Source organism: Peromyscus leucopus, chromosome 10 (genome assembly GCF_004664715.2).
Source record: "Peromyscus leucopus breed LL Stock chromosome 10, UCI_PerLeu_2.1, whole genome shotgun sequence".
Classification (NCBI taxonomy): domain Eukaryota; kingdom Metazoa; phylum Chordata; class Mammalia; order Rodentia; family Cricetidae; genus Peromyscus; species Peromyscus leucopus.
Genome location: NC_051071.1, coordinates 13,930,330 through 13,948,082, shown reverse-complemented (window position 1 = coordinate 13,948,082; position 17,753 = coordinate 13,930,330). Strand labels below are relative to the sequence as shown.

Sequence of the window (17,753 nt, the reverse complement as noted above, 5' to 3'; positions counted from 1 at the left end):
GTTCTTGGGTACTTTAGCAGTGTCAGCATGGGTTCCATCTCAGCAGTGGGCCTTAAACCCAGTCAAAAAGTGGTTGGTTACTCCCATAACATCATTGTACCAGTGTATCTTGCAGGTAGATCTCTGTTGTAGGTCACAGGCTTTGTAGCATGCAGAGTACTTTCTAGAACCTAATGCTAGTCATCAGTAGGCATGAAGCTTCTAGTTGGACACCAGCTCAGCTTCTGTGTTCAGTGGCATAAGTGTTGTTTTTAGCAATAGGGCCCCGACCTCGGGTTGTGAGGAGCAACTAGTAGTCTTGGCAATAGCCTATGGTGTTTGAGAGAGTCCTTTTGGCTAACGACTCAACAAGATGCCACCCATTCCTGGCACTGGTGGTTTTACTTGGTGGCAAAAAAATGTCTAGTTGGGGCTTTGTCTCCCATGTTATGGTGACTCCATTTAGATTCCTTTCATCTATGTGTATAGTTTAGGAAGCTTCTACAGTATGGCGTTTCCAAAGGCTTTTAGTGTTGGTTGTCCCTCCCCACGTACCCTCCTTTTCCCAGCTCTCCTCCCCATCCCTGTTTAATGCTCCTATTCTGTCTTCCCCTTTATCTCTCCATAATTCTATATTCTATTTCCCCTTCCTTGGAAGAGTCTCTCCTCCCATCTTATCCCTTACTAGGTACCTAATCTCTGGTTTTCTAATTGTAGCATACACATCTAAAACCTAAAAGCTAACATGCAGTATTTGTCTTTTGGGGTCTGTCATCTCAGGATAATTTTTTTCTAGCTTCACTTATTCATCTGTGAATTTAATTTTTCTTAACAGCTGAATAATATTCCAGTTGTAATAATGTTATACTACAAACTCTGAGGTGCAAACTTGAATCATGTCCTGTGTAAGATTGCTTTGTAAAAGGAGGAAAGTGTGTTTGATGACTTTGACATGTCTTTGACGTGTGGCCCAGCATTGAAATCTTACTGCAAAGTTGTTTTCTTTCAGTCCTCATGACAAGTCTATAACATACGGTAAGTGCTGTCACTGCTTTTATAAGACAGGAAATCACACGCTACAGACCTGGCTGGTCAATTTGGGTTTCATAAAGAATTCACAAAGCACTGGATAAAGCCCTTATTCAAGGTCCCAGCTTGTTGTCAGTCTTACGTAGTGATGGCTTTATTTTACAAAGTGTCTCTTCCAGTTCAAAAGAACGCTGTGATAATGAGATAATTAGTGGTAATTCGGGAATATTTACAAGTGTCTTCACTTAATTCAGTCTGCCAACTATCTACCCTGCTACTCTTACTCTTAAAGCACGAGTTGAAGATGGTCTAGGAAGGGTCCCTCTGAGAGGAGGAAGCACGAAGTGTAAGAGCAGCTCTGAGGTAATTTTGACACATTTCATTCAAAAAGCTTCTAAATATAAATCTTAAAAGCTAAACTAATACAAGCTCATTCATATACCCTTCACTGAACCCTCTAATGTTAGCAACTCCCGCAACCACATGTGTTTGTCAAAACTAGGAACTTGACATTGGTGCAGTACTGTTTTCTTAACTGAACCATACTAATCTCTGTCCCTGACAACTCTGTTTCTTTCCTTTTGTGCCTGGGAGACTTTGAACAGACTTTCATAGTTATTTTGTAGCTCCCTCAGTTTGGGTACTTAGTAATGCCCTCAGGGAGATATTTTGACACTGCTGTTGCCTTTTTTTTTTTTTTTTTTTTTTTTTTTTTTAAATTGTGTGGCATGCTTGCTTTGTTGAGTAACTAACATACATACATTGAGTGTGCCTGATGAATATTCTATGTACTTCACAGGCAAATAGAACATTTTATCCTTTCAGGTTTTCTAGTCTAGATGAGAAGACACTTGAATCATCAGCACTGTTCTGAAGATAGAGAGCAATTAAGCTTATCTTGGAGAATTTTTATTAAGGAATCAGAACAAAAGCATCTAGTTTTACATAGTTTTACTCTTCAGTTTAATATAAATTTTACTTAATATTATTGTGTATGATGTGGAGGGGGCATGTTTATAAAGGACAATTTGTGGAGTCAGTTCTCAACTTAGACCTTGGATTCCAGGGATTGAACTCAGGTCACCAGGCTTGTGCCACGAGCACCTTTCTGTGCCGAGCCATTTCACCGGCCATAACTCTTGAATTGCGAGCATATCTTTTGTACAAAACAGTGGGCTTTGTTCTGGGATTTCATGCACGGATAATCATGGACTTTACTCAGATTTACCACTTCCCATAACCCTCTGCCCCATCTTTCCCTAATATTACTCCTTCTACTTTCATATTTGTACTTTCTTATCCAGAGTCCATATATGATAGAAAGGGTGGCTTGTTTGCTGTAGCCTGCTCTCCAGAGCCATCCATTTTCTTGTAGATGATATCATTGCTTTTTCATTATAGCCGAGAGAGGCTGCCTGGTGCCTGTGTAAGGTTTCCCTTATCTCCGTTCACTTAAATAATTTGGCTGTTGTTGCTTTTCTAAGCAAATGTATGTAACTTAGTTCAGTCTTTTAATAAGACTAGAAAATATTCTATTTCTAGGAGTAATTTAACTGCTCAGCATAATTATTTAGTAGTACTTTCTATCATGGCCCATTTAAAATTAATATTCCTTACTCCTAGAAATACAACAATGGCCATTATTTGGCATTCCATTTTTTAAATTTCTTAAGTTGGTAATGATTTGAAGTAGTTGGGGAGAAGAAATGCATTTTATTCGTTTTCCCCAAGTTTAAATTTTATTCCTGGTACAATAAAACTCAACTTTAAGCAATTGATCACTTTACTGAGAAAATTGAAATGATTATTTCTTGTTGTGGAAGTTTATTCTTAGGACTGTGCCTGGTAGGACAACAGAACCAGTTACACAGCTCTTGCTCCGTGTGTTCAGTAGTGCAGAGTTAAGATGTTTTCCGTTCAGTGCCTAACTTACTTTCCCAATGTAATTCCCCCCACGTCCTTTAATACGTAAGGTTTCAGCAGGTCACAGTGGTGGTGAGTTGTCACTTCAGTGTCCTTATCTATTAACTGAGCCTTGGAACAGCTGCTGGGAAGTTTAAATCTCCTACATGTGAATGCTTACAACAGTGTTGGCACAGAGACGGAACCCACCATTAACCAGTATGAAGGGTGGGGTGGAGGGCGGGCTAATGGTGTGTGTGTTGACTTAGGAGCTGGCAATCCCTGCGCTTTTCCTATGCTCGTGTTCTGAATAGCTGCTGAGTCCCGCAGAACTTGTTGCCTTCTGTAAAATTTGTTATATTAATAGTTAATAGGGGAATTTCTACCTTGCTTTTTGAGAAACATACTCACTTCAGCAATGTAGCTCATTTAAGATTGTTGAATGCGGGGCCAGGGATTTAACTCAGTGGTAGAGCACTTGCCTAGCAAGCGCAAGGCCCTGGGTTCGGTCCTCAGCTCCAGGGGGGAAAAATTGTTGAATACAGGCTAGAAATGGACAGAGGGCAATAAACATATTTGAGTTCCAAGTTGTTGTTTTTTTTAATTATGTATACAGAAGAAGGCACCAGATCTCATTACAGATGGTTGTGAGCCACCATATGGGTGCTGGGAATTGAACTCAGGACCTCTGGAAGAACAGTCAGTGCTCTTAACCTCTGAGCCATCTCTCCAGCCCTGAGTTCCAAGTTGTTTTAAAAGGATGTTTTCCAGTAGCATGGTGAATAAAATGATTTGGGGTCTGTATGATGAACATTTAAGCAGACCCTGCTTCCCCCAATCAGAAAGACTGCCTGGCAGTTTCTTCTTGACTCACATGAAGTGAAACTTTCTTCCTGAGCTGTCTGTTCTCATTTTCTAGTACATGTTTTCCTTTCTGATGACACCAAGAATTTGCTTTGGTGTGATACCCTGCTTTTCCCTTGGCTCCTTTCTTCCTCCATTGTTTCATTTCATTTGCTGGAGTCCTTGTTGGTGGTCACTACAGGAAGCAGGGTTGACAGACAGGTCAATACACTGAACATTGAGGAAGGGACAGCGTTCAGATGGTCTCAAAGCACCGGTCAGGGCTGTCTGTCCGTTCCTAGTTTACACTGAATTGTAACTGTTGGGGTTTGTTTTAGACAGTATGCTTTCCACCATAACAGAGTGTCTTGGCTCCTAGGTGAGAACCAGCCCATTCCACCTTATCTCTGTGTCAACAGTGGTATTGGGAAACTTAAGACTGCTTTCCCTCTGGGAGCCTCACTCTCTCTGTTTATAAAATGGGAATGACTGCACCTGTATAGTTGTGGTAGAAATTAGACAGCTCTTCCAGAGCTGTTGGAACGCAAATGGCCCATCACCTTCCTGACCCACTCAGTTCCTTTGTCTAGAAAATGGAGATTAGTGAGATTTTCATATTCAATTCAGATAGCTCTTTTAAGGGTCAAATATTATGATGTTATGTGACAGCGTTTTGTTAATTAGTATTCTGTGCAAGTGCAAGATAGACCTTAACCCATGAGTTGATTCAAATTGATACTCTTTTTACTTAAAAGGATTTTCTTGCTTTTAACAAAGTTTGCTTCTAATTTTTATGAATGTGAGTCTAGATTCAGAAGATCCCCCCCCCCTTATCTGTGTGCAGCATTGGTCTTGAATTCATTTTGTGGTCACCCCAACTCTACTTTCTTTATTTCACACATTTGAAGAGACACTGTCAAAATATTTTAAATGCATAGAAATGGTTAACTTCTATCAAGATTGGTTCTAGTTAAACAGTGAAATGCAGCTACCTTCAAAACCATTCCCAAACTTTATTAGCACAAGGCTTAATATGAAAACTTTAAGGACAATGGTTATCTTTGTGTTAATAAGCAAATATTTTTAATACCTTTCCATGTTCTAAAAAATACACCAAAATCGGGGAAATTTCCTTTGTTAGAATAATTCTCAGATTCCCAATTCAAGATCTGAGCGGTGGTTCTCAGGTGGGTTAAGTTGGATAGTGAGCTGTTGGTTGGTTGGTGTTGGTTTTCTGTTGGTTTCTTGTGTCTTGGCACTCATGTAACCCAGTCTAGCTCCTAACTAGTCATCCTTCTGCCCTTCACTCTCACACCACCGTGCCCAGTACCACTGAGACTTGTTGATTATCATAGTTATGTGTGTTACTGACCTCTAGGGATGCTCCTGAAATTCCTAAGATACAGGCCAGGCTACTGCAGTATCAAAATGTTGGTGGTACTGAGGCTGAAAAACCCTAGTTGAGAGAAACAGATTACATCTTTGGGGGAAGTAGTTAGTGCTTTCCCATCAGGATGCAGTAAGTTACCCTTGCGAGTACTAAGACTCTCGGCATCTCATTTGGCTAATCTAGAAGGGTTGGAAGGGTACACATTGGTGCCCTTTGTTTATTTGGGGAAGGGGATGTAGACTTTGCTTTCCTCTACTGTTACAGTAAGCTGAACAAACAGAGGTACTAACTTCCAACCTTACCTCTGACACCATTGTTCTCTTTTTGTGTAAAAAAGCTGCTTGTTCATCCTCCTGATTGTAAGAGAACAGGGATTGAGAGGACCCTTCTTGGTCCTTAGCTGTACTGGTTTCATAAGATGGCTCCACCACACATACACCGAAGCAGCTCTTTTTGAGTCATCCTGTTGAAACCATGCACAGTGGAACTCTAGTGAAGAATAGAAATCTGTCCCATCAGAGAGACGCTCTTCAGCCCACAATTTTTCACTATAAAGAATTAGAATGTTTTCATGTTTGCAAGCATTCTCTTTGTCTCAGCACCACTTTAATGCCTACCCATTGCCCGCTAAAATAGAAGTGATCAAGACTGTAAACAGCCACGCTTGTTTGATTCCTGGCTCAGTACTACCCTGCTTCTCTTTCAGAGCAGGGTTTGTAGCCGTTTCGTAGGTGATAAGCAAAGGGTTGGACCCAATGTGAATGATTAAAAAACAAACAACCCTGTAATATTAAAGGACAAAGATCAATTTTCCAGTTTCACATACCCGACAGTTTCACATTACAAAAAAAAAATCAGTCTTTGGGAAGACTTAATATGAAAACAAATGTCCTTTACTGTACTTGATAGAACAAATGGCTGCAGACTTAGCAGTCAAACTAAAATTTAATCTATTTTATGGCTTTATTTTCATTTTCTCCCAACCACACCCAAAAAATAGTACCATGGTAGAGTATGGGGTTTTTGGGGGACGGGGAGCGGTCCTTTTCTTGGGAAGGTTAATTCCTCCCATTAAGAGCAACATGCACAATTTCCCAGTTATACAGAGCTTCAGTATAGCAGCTGGTGCAGCAAAGAGCCTCACTATCTTAGCAGGATTCTTAGCATTGTCTTCCTGTCTTGGAGTTAGTGGTGCTGTTTCACACCCTAGTGCTAGATCACATTGGGATAGGACTGTGCACATGTGTCAGCCGTGCTAACATAATGGCAATAAGTAGAACTGGTAACTGAGACCTTAGGACATCTTTGTACATGTATCCATTTCAAGTACTCAAATGTATAACTCAGGGATTCATTTTGGAGAATTACATATCTTAGCAGATTTAAGATACATAGAGAATATTTGAAGGAAGTGGGTACAAAAGTACTGTCTAGCAACTGGGCTTGTGTTAAAAATGCTGACCCATTAAATAGACAACGGTCTTCATGTAAAGATTCTAGCAACTTCTATTACATCCATCAATCAACATGTGTGAGAATGCACAGAAAGAGAAGTAGCTGTTGTGGCATATTTTATTTGCAGTTTAATAATGCTAATTCCATGTCAGTTGACTAAATTTAAGAAAACTTAATCTTGGATCATTTAAGTATGTAAGTAGCTGATGGTACTGGATTATTTTAGGCTTTAGAACATTAGAGATAGGAGTAGAAATTGAGTTTGAGCTCGTTCCTGTGACTGCAGCTCTGGTCCCTAGTAAAATTGTCCAAAATCAGGACTTCTAAGGAGTCAAAAGCAAAGTAAGAATATGTCTGATTAAAAAAAAATCTTTTTCCCCCCAGCTAATTTGGCCAATGATCCTAAAAAATAGAAAGTGGGGGGGGGGCATATGCTAGGCTTGCTCTTCTTCCTGAGTTCCCTGTCTAGGCTAAAACCTGTTGCTTTGCTGTATGGCCTGTGGTGGGGCTGGACCCCTTTGGGAGCCCAACAGCCCTTTCAAGGGGTCACAGTGCATATCAGATATTTACATTGCAACTCATAATGGTAGCAAAATTATGAAGTAGAAAGGAAAATGATATTATGGTTGGGGGTCACCACAACAGGAGGTCACAGCACTGGGGAGGCTGAGAAGCTGTAGACTTCCTGAATACTACAGCATTGTATACGTTACTTGTAGATTCTCAGGCCAGGGCCAGGTGGCTGCTTATATTTTTCTAGCTCTAAAACTCCCTTCTTTCTACTTTAGTCCTTTCATTTTTAGAGAAAGAGAAAACGGATTGCTTTGTCTAAAGAGCTGCAGCTAGAACACAGGCTGACACTTGCTAGCTCTGTGATACCCTAATGCCAGTCAAATATGAGCATTCAAATCATAGTTTCAGACTTCAGGAGGAGCCGTGCTTTGCTAATACTATAATTTGGAAAATATAAAAGGAGAGATTTTTTTCTTATTTACCTATATTTTTGCTACCCTGTTAGCTATTCTTTCTATTGAAAGAATTCTCTCTAGTCATTCCTTTGTGATGTGCCACTGGCAAATTGTTTAATTTTTCTCTACTTGAGAATGTCTTGATTACTTACTTCCCTCTGATTTTACTGAATACAGATTCTTCTGTTGACATTTCTTACTATACAAACAAACAGCATTATATAGACTGAACAGGTTGTTTTTATAATTTATATGTTTAAGATATGTATATATATTGTATATATGTGTGTGTTTGTATACACACACATACACATCTCAAGAATTAGAGAAATAGAGCCCATGAATTTGAAAGGTGCAAGGGGACGTGTGGGAAGAATTAGTGGGGGAAGGGAAGGGAAAGAATGATATGTTATATTTTAATTCCAATAAATAACTTTTAAAAATATATTAAGCCACTTTTTATGGATCATGTGGGTTCTGGTGAGACATACACTGTCATTCTAATAGCTTCTTCACTGTAGATAAAATACTGTTTCTTTTTGTTTGTTTCAGGGATCTTTTCTTCGATTTCAGTCTGTAGGACTTTTATCTCGGTGCAGATATCTGGGTATAGCACAAATCCTAATTGGTCTTAATAATAAAAACCTGGAGCCAGATAGTGGGGTAAATGCTGAAAGATCAGTAAAGGAGCCAGCCACGAGAGAGACTTCTTACCTCTACCGAATCCTCAGCCTGAAAGGGGCTGAGCTCCTGTCTCCTCCTGCCTTATATTCATCTCTGCCCAGCCGTATCACTTCGTGTCTCTACCTCCCTAGTGCTGGAATTAAAGGCGTGAGATCCCAAGACTGAGATCAAAGTGTGTGCCACCACTGCCTGGCTCTTTCTTTTAGACTGTATCAATCTTGTGTAGCCCAGGGTGGCCTTGAACTCACAGAGATCTGTCTGCCTCTGCCTCCCATTGTGTCGGGATTAAAGGTGTGTACCACCACTGCCTGGCCTCTGTGGCTAACTAGTGGCTAGCTCCACACTCTGATCTTCAGGCAAGCTTTATTTGTTAGATCACAAACAAAATATCACCACAATTGGATTATCTTGGGACAAGATTGTTTAGTTTCTTGAATCTATAGTTTTATTTCTCATCTCATTTGTTGTCTTCAGACATTATTTCTTTAGTGTTGTTTGAGCTCTGCACTTTTTCCTCTTGAGTTCTAGTGATGCAAACGTTAGGTCTTTTGCTGTAGTTCCACAGACCCAGAAGCACTCTCCCACTCTTGTCCAGCCTGCCTAATAAGCCTTTTATTGTGGTTTGATGTTTCCTAGTTCAGAGAGTTCCACGTTGTATCTTCTGTGTGTTCTCTGAGATCTTGTACTTTGTTCCCACTGTCCCAGATGTGCTGGTAATTGCTTATTGGAGCATTTTGCCATGGCTGCATCTAACTCTTTGTTGGTTAAGTCTTGGTTTTGTCTTCATCTGTTGGTTACCTCTTGTGTGTTGTAAATCTTCTGGTTCTTGAGATGTTGGAGTGGGATGTTGAAACCTGGACATCTCAGATTGTTTTGAGACTGTACATCATCTAAACCTTCTGTTTGCACTGCCATTTCCTGACACTGCTTTGTCAGGGTAGTGGGGGTCTTCCTGTGACTGACAGATGAAAGTCTAGGTTCCCCGCTCAGCCTCTGTTGGCGAGTCGGGGAAGGATCCTTATTACTGCTGAGTGCATGTGAGAGTCATCCCTGTCGTCTCCAGTGGTGTCACGGGGCTGAGTGAGAGTGTGCCTGTCCACCAAAGTAAGATGCTTGGATCGACCTCAGCCTGCACTAACACTCTCCTACTAGGACTTTCTGTCTCTTTTTTGTGGTTACAGTGGTTGTCAAGGTTCCCTCTGCACCGAGTGCTGGCTGGTGAGAATGGGGCAGTTTCAGTAGTATTTGGCTGCGGTGGAACAGTTATGGCCAAAGCTTTCTGTCTTACCAAGCTGCTACTTTATTCCTCCTTTAAACAGAAAGCAAGCTTTTGTTTGTTTTTGTGTGTGCTAGTTCATATTTCCAGGTTGCCGGCTTTCTCGGTTGCACATCTGGCACATATTAGCCAAAGAGAGCACAGGGAATTCACTGTAATATTGTTCCTTGGATCCTGAGTGCCTGCTGTTGTGCCTCTCTCAGCTTTTCATGTCTTCTTGACTGTGCCTGCATATGCCATGCTGTGCATGTGGAAGTCAGAGGACAGTCGGCAGCGGTCGCTTCTTTCCCATCACCGCACGGGGTCCCGGATCAAACCAGGTCATCAGGCTTGCTGGCAAGCCCCTTTGCCAGCTGAGCCGTCTGACCAGCCCCCTCCCTTAACAGGTTTAGAAAAAACCTTCATATTTTCGCATGTTATTATCTCCAGGGTCTTGATTATACTTTGTAGAAATAATAGGGAAATGTATAAGTACTTTCTGTAAAGTGGCAGACAGCCAGATGTACATTTGACTTTTTGTGTCAAATACAGAACCATTGTCAGGGGACATCACACACTGTTTATTTCACATGTTTTCGTAATGTACCCACAAAGACTGTTGGGAAATAATGTCTTTATTTAAACTGGAATAACTGTTCATGTTATTAACAAGAACTATTTCTTTCTAGGAAATAATGCAAAAGGTGTCTCAAGGCTCCTGACCAGTGAACAAAGATTTGAGAAAGACAGCCAAGCTCATGTTTTCTCCTGATCAAGAAAACCATCCTTCCAAAGCCCCAGTGAAATATGGTGAACTCATTGTCTTAGGGTAAGATCTCTGTGTGATGAGACATAAAACAGGATGATGTGGTGATTTGGGTCTCTAGGTTAGAATTGTTGTTGTGTTTAAGAATTTGTGCTTTACTACTTCCAGAAGAATTTAAAGCTAATGATGGCCCCCGTTTAAGAAATTCCTAATGCCCATATTTATGCCCTTCTTGTTAGTGTTGAAATCCTGAGTAAGGGGCTAGAGAGGCGATGACTCAGAGATGAGCAGTAACAGCACTCACTGCTCCTAACTTCCAGCAGACCTGAGTCCAGTTTCCAGCACCCACATCAGGAAGCTCACAGTGCTCTGTAACTCCAGATCAAAACAATTCCACACCCGCTCCTGGCCTGCAGGCAACCACACACATGAATAAAATCTATTTTAAAGTGCTGAATAAGCCTTACCTTGTCCTACCCTAGAAAAACGGGGTTTGTATTTTTTGTCTTGTCCTTTTGAAAATTTTTCGTTAGCTACTCGGTCAACTTGACCAAAAGCCCCTCCCTCTCCTGTAGTCGTTGTGTCCATTGTCACTTGTTCTTCTGCCTTCTGGGGCAGCGTTAGTTTGTGCACGAGGACAGCTTTGTCCAGACCTCTGGGAGCAGTAAACGACTCTCACGCACAGCGTCTGAGCGTCTGTTTGCGCAGTTCCCTTACTCGCCTAAACTCCCAGAAAAGCATCTGAAGAGTGGAGAACAAGTGATGCCATTATTTCCGTCATTTAATCTAAACTTAGAAGAAGAACTGTAAAACCCAATACAGTCTGTTAACCAAGAAGTCGAGAAACTGAAAATTAGGAAATGTCCTGTCCACCTGGTACTTATTTTTTCCCTACATATCTGGTGCTCTACACTTTGTAATGCCTTTGAGAGTCAGACTGGAATAACTTCTTGTTTATTTATGACTTTTTTAAAAACTTAGCATGTATGGTTAGTTTGCCTGCATGTATGTCTGTGCACCACATGTACCCAGTGCCCACAGAGGCCAGAAGGCAACTTGGAGTTCCTTGGGACTGGAGTTACAGAAGGTTGTGAACTGCCATGTGAGTGATGGGAATTGAACCTGGGCTCTCTGGAAAAGTAACCAGTGATCTTAACTGCCGAACAACCTCACCAATTCCTGCTTATGACTTCTTCACCGAAGGTCATAGGTCACAGGTCCCACTGTTTCTCCCAGCAGTGCTAGTGGTATTGGGAGAGAAGGTCAGCTGTGCTGGCCAAACTCAAACCAGACTTAATTTGGATGTGATGGCACATGCCTGCAACCCCAGCATAGCCTCATATAGTAGCCACAGCACTGCAACTGTGGGTTGACTTTTAGAAGACTAATTGCATTAGGCCTGTTTCATTGTTTTTGAGTATAGGATTAAAGTTGTATAAGATACAATTCAGTAGTGCCTGGTGTGGTACATACCCAGATATGTTTGTTTGTTTTTCTCTTTTTCCCCAGTTTTTTATTTCTATTTCTTACTTGCTTGCTTGCCCTTGAGGTTTACGTGTGCTGTAGAGAAGTGACTGGAAGATTGAAGCAGCAGAAGCAGGTTTAATCACTAACTGGGAAAGAATTCAGTTTGACGGGAGATGGCAACATGTCAGTGTTCTATCTAGGTAGCTAGGATTTAACAAATCCAGACACTCCTTATTTCAGAAGTTCAGCTTTCAAAGTGTTGGATTTACAATTAGAGATTCTGTTTCAATTAATGCTGCAAAAAATTTATCTCAAAAAGTATAGTCACAAGGAATCCAATACCCTGTTACTGACTTCTTGCTTATATGGATAACTCGAAGCTGTGTGTACTACTTCTCTGAGGCTGGAAACACAGCTAGAGAGAATCTCATCTTGTTTCATACCCAAGCAGCTGGTCTGAAGATCAGCAGTTGCTAGAAGGAATTTGAGGTAATTAAATGAAAATTAAATATACATGTAAGGCAAACAACTATAGCCTTTGTTTTATGATTGTGTAATCCTTCAACGAGATCAACTAAACTGCTTTTCTTTCCCACCAGGTATAATGGGTCTCTCCCAAATGGCGATCGAGGAAGGAGGAAAAGTAGGTTTGCTTTGTTTAAAAGACCCAAGGCAAATGGGGTGAAGCCCAGCACCGTGCATATTGCATGTACTCCTCAAGCCGCCAAGGTAAGAGGAAGTTCTACAGAAGTTCATTCTTGTGTGGGGTCTGTATTCTCAAGTTCTTCGCACTCCTGTGTCAAATGTCTCCTTTCATTTGGACTGAGGAAGAGCCTTTGGAAACATGTTATTTGAAAGGCAGCCGAATGGAATTGCCTCTTTCTCCCCACCCTCTACCCCTTAATGACAGACCAGGGGCAGGTAGGAATTAGAGGAAAATATTTCCAGTCCCTAAGGCTCTGTGAGTCCTCTGGTTTTTATTTGTTCTTGGTTGTGACATTCATAGATTCTGCCCTAGTACCTTGTACATCAGTAGACCTCAGCGACCATTGGATGAAATGAAAATTAAATATACACATAAGGCAAACAGTGGAAGCATGTTCTCAGCTGGACCTAATGCTTCTCATGCTCCAGACCTTATTAATCCTCCTAGGACCTTTAAGACCTTCTTAGACTGATGGACATGGAGGAAGTTTTGAATCTTCATCTTCCCTTGGAATTCCTTTCCGGTTTATAACATAAACTGAATTCAGTTATGTGCTATCCAGATAAAATCAATTACAGAGATCCTTGACTTTTAGAGGTATCAAGAGCTAAGCAGCCCTAGGGTACGCATGAACATTGTAGCATCTGTGGTTAAATGTATGGTTAAGCAAATGAGATGCATTAAAGCTGGTTATGTGGTTGTTTTAGGTACCTAGTCCCAACGTTAATTAGATTCCAGCCTTGTTTTATATCCAGCTTGGATATCAAGCCTTGATTTGGCCTCTCCCTGATCACTATTTGAGAGCTAGTGAGTGTGTGGGAGGGCTGTTCTTTCTAAGGTGCTTCCTCTTGCTCCTGTGTAGAGAAGGATTATGTTTAGTGGGTGGTGGCAGTTCAGTCTCAGGTGCTCTTTGTAGTGTTTACCCATGGAAGTGCTCTCGGGATTTGGAATATACCGGTTCTTAATTATGAAGGCTGTCTCACATGCACTAAAAGTCAGTTAATCACTAACATCATCGAGACAGCCAAAAGCATTTAAATATTTTCAGATGCCTCTTAGCTATATAATACCTCTGATTGAGGAGCACTGTCAAGGGAAATACATATAATCTACTTGAAAGGCACTTTCTCGTTTTATGTGTGTGCATGTATGTACGGAGATGCAAGCATGTTTGTGTGTGTGCCCGTGAAGGCCAGAGGTCAACCCCTCATGGCTTCCTCAGTCATCCTCCATCTTGTCTTTTGAGTCAGGGTCTCATTGAACACGGAGGTCTTTGATCAAGATGGACTGGCTGGCCAGTGAGCTTCAGGTGTCCTCCTGCCTCTGCATCTCAAGCACTGAGCTGTCTCCACAGCTCAATTTTTGTATATTATCTTGTCCTTCATATTTTCATTGTTAGCTCCCTTTTAAGCAAGAAAAATCTCAGGGATTGAAAATTGATGAGTGTCAATTCTTAAATTTTTTGACATATCATGAAGAAAATTTAATTTTTTATAAATGTCTGCAGCATCTAGGATGGATTTAACCCTGACTTCCATGGAGACTCAGACTTACCCTGTTGTAGTTTGTTCCTGTGTGTTCGAACCTAACACATCAACTACAACCAAGCTAACTTTCCCTTGGCATGTAGCATATCCTGTAGCCTCAGTGCTCCCGAGGCTAAAGGAGGATGGAGAATCGGAGCTCAGCGTGGGCAACACCTTGAGATCCTGTCCTCTTTCCTTGCTCCCCTAAAAAAAAAATTCCAGAAGTTAGCCATTATTTGAAAATGTATTCTCTTAATACAGAATTTCTTTAGATTTTAAAACGTGAAACGATTATACTTATGAATACATAAATAAAAATGTAGTAAGACATGAACACCATGCTTGTCAATTATCTATGCTGCACTCACGAGGCTGGACACCTTTAGAGAAAGGAGCATGTGGGTAGCCTCAGTTATAGCTCAGAGTTTATTTTAAGAACAAAAAAAGAGGAGGGCCACCAAGATGTCTCAGTGGGCTAATACACTTTGTACTAAGCCTGACTACCTGAGTTGGATCCCTGGAGCCCCACATAATAGTCATCCCTTGACTCCCACAAGTTGTACTCTGATTCCCATCTGTGTGCATGAGCATATGAATATAATCACAAACGAATAAAATAACATTTGTGCCCAAGACAGCGTCTGATTGCCCACACCTATATAATCCCAGCACATAGAAAACTAAGGAAGATCCGAGTTCAAAACCAGTCTACAATTACATAGTGAGGTCTAGGTCATCCTGAGCTACATAAGATAAGATTTAAAAACAAAAAAAAAAAGAAAAAGAAAGTCAAGTATGGTAACGCGCACCTGCTGTAATCCCCACACTCCATAGAAACTGAGACAGGATTTCAAGTTTAAGGCCAGCCTGGGATGTGTAGCCCAACTCTCTCAAAACAAATAAAAACACAGAAACCTATTATGGTGGTGGCGGCGCACGCCTTTAATGCCAGCACTCAGCAGGCGGAGGCAGGTGGATCTCTGTAAATTAGAGGCCAGCCTGGTCTACATAGCAAGTTCCAGGACAACCAGGGCTGTGTAAAGAGATCCTGTCTCAAAATAGTCACAAACAAGTGAAATGATGTACTGGCTTTGTTAAAACCTGGTAGTTGGTGCATAGATATTTAATATCTTTAGATATTTGAAAATTAATTTCTTTAATATTAAAACTTCAAAAGGCCTTACCTATTACAGACTAACTAAAAGATGAAAAGAAGCATCTCCCCCTTTTTGCTGTTTACTCTTGTGTCCTTTCTCTGTTTTCCTTTGGTACAGCCTGTTTCTCTGTCCTTTGTAGTAACCAGGGTTTCCCTTCCAGTGTTAGCTTCACCTCATCGTCTTAGGAAGCCCGAAAGTAAGACCAACAGTGGACTTCCGTGAGGATAAGTCAAATGATGGCCATCATCGGTGCATCTGTTTCCTCCTGCAACGTTTAATCATCCTATAAACTTTTCTGTGTCTGGTCCAGTGTACCATAATCACTTGTCATCTGTAGGGTTATAGAATGAACTGATAATTCTGGCTTAACTGTATGATTCTTTATGTCACTTTAAAAGTGAGTTTCTTTTTTTTTTTTCCTTATCAGAGAAATTCTGGGGGTTGGTTTCAGTTTCCACATGGTATTTGATTTTAATTACCTTATAATGTAAAGTACTTTTAAGTGAAACACAGATTTTTAAGAGTTTAAAATGTATGTTTTTATTCTTAACTATTAAGAAGTATTCTCTAACCCCTGAGCCTGAGGAAGCCACAGTCACAATTGAAGTTATGTAGAGTTCTGGCCTCCGCCCTGAACTCCAGGAGGGAATATGTGTGTGACATACATTAGTGAAGAGAGTGCTGACCGACTGACTGCTCATTTGCTGTTAACCTTTCACCCGCAGGCGATAAGCAACAAGGACCAGCACAGCATATCATACACGTTGTCTCGGGCCCAGACGGTGGTGGTGGAGTATACTCAGGACAGCAACACTGACATGTTCCAGGTATTGAACATGAAACTTTTCTTTAACAGGGAAAACGGTAAAAAAATCTATTGTCAGTGACTTGGCTTGATTACATGAACTATTATCATACTTTCATCACTTATTGTTTAAAATATGTACTAACTTTTGAAACCTCAGATCTAAAAAGTCATTGTAGTGTGGTGTAAAGATGGACCTTGAAGCCAAAGAATTGCCTTAAGGGTTCAGAGCACTTGCTACTCTTACAGAGGACCCAGGTTTGGTTTCTAGCACCCACATTAGGTGGCTCATAACTGCCTATGACTCCAGTTCCAGAGGATCTGACATCTCTTCTGGCCTCACATGGTGTGTGTACATATATGCAGGCACTCACACATACACATGAAATAAAAATAAAATATAAAAGGAGAGAGAGAGAGATGTGCTCTGGGGTCTGAATTCCTGGTAAACATCTCTTAGCTACCCTGTGCCCGCCCCCTCCTCTGTAAAGTGCAGAGAATAGTTCTCCCTCAGGACTGTTAAGAGGCTTAAGTGAGTGTGTGCATGTAGCATATGCAGATCTAAGCCAGCTGTCTAGTAAACTCTTCGTAAATGTTAGTTGCTTTTATTCCAAACAAGAAACCCAGAAACCTTCTGTACATACTTTGAACTTTTTATTCCCCCACCTCCTACCTTCCTTAAGCAACGAACGGTCCAGGCAATTTCTAACTGTTTACATCAACTATAGGAATTGTTTTTCAGCACACATCTGGTCAAAGCTACTGTTTAATAAAAGCCTCTCCCTTTGGCTCCCATTCAATCTGGTCCTGGTATTTATTTTTATATGCTGATAGATTATAGAGCAGTGAAGCCCAGAGACATAAAGTCTTGATATTTTCTCTTTTTTTTTTTTTTTTTTTTTTAAAGATTTATTTATTTATTGTGTATACAACATATGTGACTGCAGGCCAGAAGATGGCACTAGATCTCATTACAGATGGTTGTGAGCCACCATGTGGTTGCTGGGAATTGAACTCAGGACCTCTGGAAGAGCAGTCAGTGCTCTTAACCTCTGAGCCATCTCTCCAGCCCTGATATTTTCTCTTAATACTAGATTTTCTAAAGAAGCTTAACTAGAATTGACTATTATCAATCAATTAAAATTATTGTTCCAATTAGTTTTTTCATTATTCTTTATAATACTAAATGAAAAGACATAAAGATGTCTTTAATTTTGATCATTAGCAGAATATGTTTGAGGCTGATTTCTCGTCTAGCTCTGTAAATGAGATTAGATTTATTTTTTTAAGAATAGTATCGCTGGGAGGTGGTGGTGCACGCCTTTAATCCCAGCACTCGAGAGGCAGAGCCAGGCAGATCTCTGTGAGTTCGAGGCCAGCCTGGTCTCCAAAGCGAGTTCCAGGAAAGGTGCAAAGCTACACAGAGAAACCCTGTCTACAAAAACAAAAACAAAAAAGAATAGTATATTTACAGTTATTATTAGAATATGGGTGTTTGTTTCTCTTCCTTGTTTTTACTAAACTAAATAAACAACATCCTTAGTAATGAAAGATTGGATCACGATAAAATAACATAATAGTAACTTTTTTCACATCATTACTAACAAGGAATTTTTAAAATGAATGTGGTTAGTTTTTTAAAAATCAAGATGACAAGTAGCTGTTTGCTCACAGATTTGAAATTTAACTTCAAAAAGTACCTTGTATTTATTTAGCCTTTGTAGTTGGCTCTTTGTTTTCCTAATTTTCCAAAATGCATATCTGCACTATAAAGTCTAAGAAAAATTAGAAGCCAGTCTAATAAATTAACTCATTATTGAG

The 17,753-nt window shown here is 40.5% G+C and overlaps 1 protein-coding gene across 3 annotated transcripts in view; it reads left to right on the top strand.

Annotated features, from left to right (window-relative positions):
- Peli1 (pellino E3 ubiquitin protein ligase 1) overlaps positions 1 to 17,753 on the top strand; it is a 55,891-nt gene that overhangs the window by 33,273 nt on the left and 4,865 nt on the right. For all 3 annotated transcript variants that reach the window (XM_028876322.2, XM_037208958.1, XM_028876323.2), the window contains exons 2-4: positions 10,195 to 10,334; positions 12,338 to 12,467; positions 15,853 to 15,954. In XM_028876322.2, the coding sequence (XP_028732155.1) occupies positions 10,264 to 10,334; positions 12,338 to 12,467; positions 15,853 to 15,954 (303 nt within the window). In that variant the 5' untranslated portion in view covers positions 10,195 to 10,263. The remainder of the gene's footprint in view (positions 1 to 10,194; positions 10,335 to 12,337; positions 12,468 to 15,852; positions 15,955 to 17,753) is intronic.